Consider the following 8,205-nt stretch of genomic DNA (forward strand, 5'->3'; position numbering starts at 1 on the left):
TGATAATAGATATATCTCCAGTACTGGAGATATATTTATTATCACATATATTATATGCGAAAATAAATATATCTCTAGTATATGTGGGTTTATGTAAAAATACTTTAGCAGAAAAATAAATATTGTTCGGCTAAAGCGTTATCATATCTATCAACTTATCAGTGCAAACTGTACTTACACTTTCCACTGATATATTTATATACGTGATAATGCTTTAGCCAAACAATATTTTTGTTCCGCTAAAGTATTATTAAATATACGAACATATCAGTGCAAACTGAAATGGAGGTATATCTATGAAGATATAACTCCATTAAAGTTTACACTGATATGTTGGTAAATGTAATAATAACTTATTTTAAAACATATCAGTGCAAACTGTTATTAATAATAACAGTTTCCACTGATATGTTGATATACTTGATAACGCTAAAGCATTATCAAGTATATCAACATATAAGTGGAAACTGTAAGTACAGTTTGCACTAATATATAGCTACAACAACAACAATATACTTACCAGAAGTATAGACAGGGTTTAAAATAGAATAGTAAATCAAGTGGAACGGTGTTAAAAAGTTCAAGTTCTTTGTACAAAAGGGATGCGGAATAACCCATTTGGGTGGGAATTCTTTCCTTCAAATTTTTGCTGTAAATGTATTTTTGTTAGGTGCACTTTTGCTGTATTTCGAGATCTCGCGTGATGACTAATACTACTAAATATTAGTCATAAATTTTAGCAAAAATTAAAATAGCTCTTTAACTTTATAAAAAACCAGCGCGCAAAGTGAAAATGATCTACAATTTTAAAAAGATAAACTAGGCGTTGCATAATTTATGGACAATCCCATCGTAAAAACGAAACAAAACAACAACTGAAAAACGAGATGGAACGGTTGCAAAGATAATTTTTTATCAGAAGGATATCTTATGTGAAGAAATATTGTTCTGCTAAAACATTTCACAAAAGCTGTATAAAGACTTTTAATATAGCTTCTCGTATATACTTGAATATTTCTTACAGAATATAGTTATAGAATATAAGTTTTTAAATTATTTTATGATTAGAAATATGGTGAAAAGTATTTGTTGTATAAATGACACAAATACTTTTCACTATAATTCTTGTTTAATTTAATATTGGTCTAGCGATTCTACTGCAGGCATGCGCTCTGCACCCTAATTTTAACTTTTCTGCTAAATGTTCATTTTTAAACAAATCCGAACAGCATAATATGTATTTTTGATTAATACGTAGTATTGAACTCGGATTTAAAATTTAAAACTAAATGCGCATTTTTCTGGTATTAACAGCGGTATATAATACGTGATAAATGTTCTGGCTGTTTACAAGAACAGATATTTATAAGAACAGATGTACCGGCTGGGGTTTTCATTGCTTCGAACAACATTTTTACATCAGAGTTGTTGTAGAATAAATTTGCATCATTTGCATACATAATTGACTATATTTTATGGAAGCTTTATTCATATCACGAATATATATTAAAAACAATAAAGGTGCCAAGATTGATCCCCGTGGATGGACTGACTCCTCCAGGATAAGAAACTGTCTTCTATTAAAAAGATAACATTTAACCAATGGGTTAAAAATGGTTTAAAGAGCCACGACATTTAGACATAGATATGTTTTATATACAAAACATATCTTTATTGAGCTATCCAAGGCTTTTGATAGAGTAGATCACACTATCTTACAACATATGCTTATATATTATGGTATAAACGAAAAAACTCTAAAGTGGTTTGAAAGCTACCTATCAAACCATAAACAATTTGTTTCTTGTAATGATGATTATTAAAAAAATGTATTAGATATATCTTGCGATGTTCCTCAAGGCTCTATATTGGGTCCCTTCTTATTCTTGATTTATATTAATGACTTGAATAAAGTTTCAAATCTACTTAGTATTATGTTCGCTGATGATACTAAACTATTCCTTTCTAATACTGACATCTGCAAATTACTTTGTTATATGAATGACGAACTTAAAAAAATAACTAGCAAAAAACGTTACCTACCCATAAATCTGCATAAAATATTTATTAACCAAATTGAGATTAAGAGGGACTCTGTCATAAAGTTTTTAGAAATCTACCTTGATGAGCACCTTAAATGGAAACAGCATATTGATCACAAATGTACCGAGATTTCTAAAAATATTAAAATTTTATATAAATCTAGACATTATCTAAATAAAAGGAGCTTAACCCAACTCTATTACTCGTTTATCCATAGTTATATAAATTATGCAAATATTGCTTGGGGGAGTGCTGAAAAGAATAAGTTGAAACGTCTTTCTCCTCGTCTAAAACACGTATTATTAATTCGTAATATTAGTTTTTCCGATTGTTTTACTTATTTAAAACCTTTATTTTATATTTTAATAAAATGAGAATACTTAAAATTTATGAGGTAAATTTATTTAACACTCTATGCTTTGTATATATGTGGAAAAATAATTTATTTCGTGACATTTTTAAATATATTTTTACTTTGAAGCTGGCCAATATGTATGCACTAAGAAATTATAATTAGCTATATCAACTTTTATGTCGAACAAAGTTTAATAAGCTTTGTATTGATTATCGTGCACCTAATCTTTGGAATAAAGTTACTTTGCAAAATTTTGATCTATCTTCTTCGTTTTCTGATTGATGTATTGATGTATAAATATTTATTATTTGAGTTCGTATTGTATGTTGCTTTGTAATTTATATTGCTAGTATGTATAATTAGTCAAGTTTATTTTATATTTTATTTAGTATTTGAAAAAGAACTTTATTACGGTTTTTATAACACGGCTTTGTGAAAAAAAAATAAAAAAAATTTAAAGTCTATATTCATAAATATGCATATGTATACATATGCATGTATGTGTGTTGTGTATGTATATGTGTTTGCATTTTGTGTATGTATGTATGTATGTATGTATGTATGTATGTATGTATGTATGTATGTATGTATGTATGTATGTATGTATGTATGTATGTATGTATGTATGTATGTATGTATGTATGTATGTATGTATGTGTTTATGTGTATATATGTATGTGTGTATGAATATATATATATATATATATATATATATATATATATATATATATTAATTTTTATTTTAGGTGCCCCAAGAAGTCCTTACAGTCTTATCGCAGAGCACCACGGATGAGCTAGTAATCGGGAGTTCACGCCTCCTTCCGAACAGTTGTCGCAAAACTTGCCCAGAGGTAGGGTATATATGTGTGTGTATCTGTTTATGTACGTATGCTTGTAAATAATTCTAATTTTAGCTATTTGTCGCATAATGGTTTTCCTATATGAACTAAATGCTATAAAAGAATTATTGAAATCTAATACTATATAAAATGTTAAAATATATTATTTTCAAAAAACGGATTATGATATTTTAAATAACCAAGATACAAATAACCAAGCTCACAATAAAAAAAGTAAAAGCAACTCTGTTTGGGAAAGTTCTTTGATTGATTGCTACAATCAACGTAAATTTTGTGAACCTTCTAAACCAAGAAAATTTATCAGCTCTACCAGTTTAACGAAGGATTAGTGATAAAACCGGTTGATATATACATATATATATATAATTATATATATATATATATATATATATATATATATATATATATATATATATATATATATATATATATATATATATATATATATATATATATATATATATATATATATATATATATATATATATATATATATATATATATATATATATATATATATAAACAAACTAGAAAACATTAAAACTCTATATTAAACAAGCAAAATCATTTTAGTCAGCTTGAGCTGTTTCTCGGTGACAACACATCATGGTCTTCTTCGAATTTCCCGCTTCTATTTTAGATTTGTATAAAGATTGAAATAAAGTAAAAAAAAAAAATATTTCGGTCTAAATGTAGTGGCTCTTTAAACCATATCAGTTTGAATTCGCTTTTTTTTTATTAAAAAATTTAGGGTTGCAAATGTCTGGGGAAAAATTGTCTCGTTTAAGTTCCCTTTCCCTCGGAGCGGCCCCAAGAAAGAACTGTACCATTAATTATATATAAAAAAGCGCATAACCAGTTTAAGAAAATTGGACGAATTGCATAGAAAGTTACGATACAACTTTCTTTGCAATTCATTTTTGTTTAGTTTTTAGGACTTCCATCAAATGGTTTCAGGTAATTACTGAAATACTATGCTGAAAACACTTAAAGATTCCTCAACGTTAGTTAAAAAAGGTTTTTATGTTTTTTTATTCTGTAGAGCACCAGCTTTGCTGAAATTTTTTTATGTCAAAATTGGATTTTAATAAAATTGTTGTTACCTGTATTACAATTTATGATAATCTGTAAATATTATTACGAATTCAATTATTCTCTGAAAAAGTATTTAAAAGTTCAAAAAAATAAATCTAAAACTTGTTTTCTACAATAATAATAATGTAGAAATATCGCACAACAGTTGCACAACAACGTTTTATCATGAAAAACTAGAAATGAATTTTTGCAACAGTCATTGTACAACCCAGTAGGCACTGTACGTTTTTAAAACGTTCTTTGGACGTTTTTATTAGGTTTAAACCTTATAAAAACGTCTAAAAAACGTTTTAAAAACGTACCGTGCCCACTGGGAACTAACAACTAAATCAAAGACCTATGTGCAAAAACGATGTAACTCCAATTTTGGTCGATTTTTAAATTTAAACGGAGTAATACTAATTATAAAATGCTCTAACAGTTGATGCAAAAATAATTTAGAATAAAGCTTTATACCAATTAACTAACGATGTGACTAAACGATACTTATTCCCAAGATTCAAAGTTAATCTGTTTTTGATTCTCCAGACAATTTGTAAAAATAAAGTTAAATAAATTTTGCCATGAATTGCTAAAACCCGAGTAATGATATCAACAATCACGCTTGACGAGTTAAACGTGGTAACTTAGTAACAGTAATCGTGGTAAGTCTTTAAAAATGAATTTTAAACAATTTACAATCGAGATTTAAATGTCTTGCGCAGTGTTTGAAGGTGCTAAGTATACACTGGCGGAACTTCAAAATTTGGGCCCCCCTTCCTCCCCGCAATAGAATGTTTTTTTTATAAAAAATAAAGCTTCACATATTAAATAGATATTTATTTCATATATCATATTTAAAAACAAAAAATTAAATAAAGATAAAGATAACTTCAAAACGAAACTAAAACTTAACCGAACTTAAATAGTGAAAACTTTCCTCCTTGATTTCATATTGGCAAAATCGGTAATGATGTTTTTCATTTCCATTTTTCCAGCCGCTTTTGCCTCAATAGAAACTATTGCAAGGTCGCTTAAACGTTCTTTACCAATGGTATTTCGTAAATAATTTTTTATTATTTTAAGTTTCGAAAAAGAACGTTCAGCTGATGCAACAGTAACAGGAAATGTAAGAAACAATAACAATGCTGTTATCACTTGTGGAACGCTTGCAGCTATAGATGACAGTTTTACTATTAAAAGGTCAGCCAATTCACGTATAGATGATATTTTTGATATTTCATCGTGTAGCATTGACTTTACCATAACCATTTGCAGCGGAAATTTAGTTGTTATATCTTCACTATATTTTCTCTGAATGGCTTCTGCACAGCTTATGATCTCACGTTCTTTCATTACCATTAATTTATTTGGATGGATGCAGGAAAATAATTGTACCACTTATTGCATTCCTTTAAATCTATTGTCGAGTTGGTTGATAACGACGTCCAAAATTTTTATAAAAATATTGATGCGAAAAATTTCCTCACTACTATCAAAACGGTGATCTGTAGATAATTCTTCAAAATGCCTTTTCACAATTTTTCTTCTTTTTTGAAAAAATATTGCAGGAATCTGCCACGTAGTCGCTATTTCTACCGCTTCAAGTTTTGCTGAATCAAACATCTTTCTATATTGTTTTAAATTTTTGCTGGCATTTTCTAGAGAACCTGAAGCTGTCGTAAGATCTAAATTTTTAGTTTGCAGCAATTTTTATGGTATATGTACCTCATTAAGGATTTTAGCCAAAAGCACGCATAAAAAAACAAATTTGAAACTGCTCGTATTTTTTTGTATTCGTACTGCTTCTTCGCGTTCTTCACGTTTTGTACTTGTTATTGATATCTCGGAAAGAGCTTTCATTATATCAAGAAAGCGAATTTTAACGGCGAAAAGAGAAGTATATCGTCCTGCCCATCGCGTTGGATTTATCCTTTTTAATGTTATTTGTGATTCTCCTGTATATTTGGATAGTAGATCCCACCTGTTTATGCTATTTCCGAAAAATGAATACACATCTTCTAGCATTACAAAAAATGAAGCAACTTCGACACAACATTTAACCGCATCGTTAATAACAAGATTTAAATTATGAGCTGCGCAATGCATATACATAGCATTGGGTTGATTTTTCTTAAAAAGGGCCTGAACCCCATTGTATATCCCACTCATGACGTTCGCACCATCGTAACTTTGACCCCTGCATTTACTTAATTTTATATGATGTTTTTCTAACAGATTTAAAATTTCTTCATGTAGTCCAGCAGCAGTGAGGTTATATATTTCCGTGAATCCCAAGAAAACTTCTTTAATTTTAATTGATGTGGCTTCATCTTTTTCATTTTTAATAATTTTTACGTATCTAAATACTTGACTGAGCTGATCTCTTTTAGTAATATCTTGTGTTGTATCCATTATAATTGAATAAAAAGGTGAACTATTAATATCAGGAGTAAGAGTGGCTTTTAAATGCGTTGCAAGGCAATGTATGACTTCATTTTGAATTTGATGGCTTAAATATTTTATAGATCCGTTTGGCATACTCAAAACTTGCTTCATAACATTATCATATTTAGCTAAAAGTTGAACTTGGGTTAAAAAATTACCATTATATTCATTGTCAAATGATTCACGATGACCACGAAAAGCCAAAGAATTTTTACAAAGTGCTAATGTTATATTTACTCTCCGCTCTAAGACTTGCGCCCAAAAATTTGATTGGTATCGTATTTGTTCTTCTATATTTTTATCAATTGTTTCATTATGTCGCCATTTTTCATAAATGCAACAAGCAAATATATGTTGTTGACTATTTTCGTGAATTTTAACTTTTTTAGAAAGACCACGCCAATCTCTGACACCATGCTCACGCCAGTTATCCTTTGCTTTTCGTTCTTCTGAGAAAAGCCAACAAGGCTCGCAATAAACGGCATCAAGTTTTGGGGAAAAGCAAAGCCACATTTTTTCTATAGATCCATATTTTGTGGTAGTTTTAAAATATTCCTTGGAAAACATACGGTTTTCTTGCAAGGGGTCGCGTATAAAAGGACCTTTTGGCCGACACGATTCCGATAATACAATTATTTTCTTAATATCTTTTGTTCGTATTTTACCATGAAAATTTACAATGTCAGTAGAAAATAATTCACTTGATTTTACTAAATTAATTTGTTCAATGGCGTCATTCGTATCAGAGTTTGAATCTTCCTGGTCTTCATTTCGGTGGTTTCTCGGAGACCTATTCACATCTTCTTCGTTCACATTTTTATTACCAGTAGCAATGTTTTCTTCGATATCATCATGTTCTACTGACTGATTTATACATTCCACTTCTGCAGAGTTTTGACTTTCCACTTCCGTTTCCGCTCGCTTTTCGATTGGTTTCAAAAACGTTGTTAGCTTCGGCAATTTAGCTAAAGTAGCTTTTGTTTCTTTTAACTTTCTTCTTTTTGCTGCACCGCTTGTACTACTTAATTTCTTTTCCATTATTATGAGTCAAAATCTAAATTATTACAAATTTATAAATTCAGTACCAGTTGTAAAATTTTTAATTATTACAAATTTATTAATTACCTTTTATTAAATATATCAGTGAAGTAATAAACTCTCGTGCAACAATACTTTATTATTCGTAACACGATTAAATAAATTGGAGACTAGTAATTCAGATAAAATAAGAAACGAAAAGTTAACTTAATACAACGGAAGATTTAATATAAAATTGAAAATGAGAACATACATTTAAAAGTTAATTTGTATATGCAACAAGGATTATAGAATCATTATCCTTGATATGCAACGACATAACAAATAATATTGTTTATATTTTAAAAATATTGAATATGCAACTAAGAACTTATAAATTGAAGAACT

General features: G+C 28.8%; 1 protein-coding gene across 1 annotated transcript; it reads right to left on the bottom strand.

Moving 5' to 3' along the window:
* Nucleotides 1–5,155: 5,155 nt before the first annotated feature.
* LOC136090682 (zinc finger MYM-type protein 1-like) lies at nt 5,156–7,990 on the bottom strand. Its single transcript, XM_065817523.1, has 2 exons — nt 7,906–7,990; nt 5,156–7,834 (listed from the first exon to the last, which is right to left on the bottom strand). Exon 2 carries the CDS (start codon nt 7,816–7,818, stop codon nt 6,046–6,048), a length of 1,773 nt encoding a protein of 590 aa, XP_065673595.1. The 5' UTR covers nt 7,819–7,834; nt 7,906–7,990; the 3' UTR covers nt 5,156–6,045.
* Nucleotides 7,991–8,205: the final 215 nt, after the last annotated feature.

The sequence above is a fragment of the Hydra vulgaris genome, chromosome 14 (genome assembly GCF_038396675.1).
Source record: "Hydra vulgaris chromosome 14, alternate assembly HydraT2T_AEP".
Taxonomy (NCBI): domain Eukaryota; kingdom Metazoa; phylum Cnidaria; class Hydrozoa; order Anthoathecata; family Hydridae; genus Hydra; species Hydra vulgaris.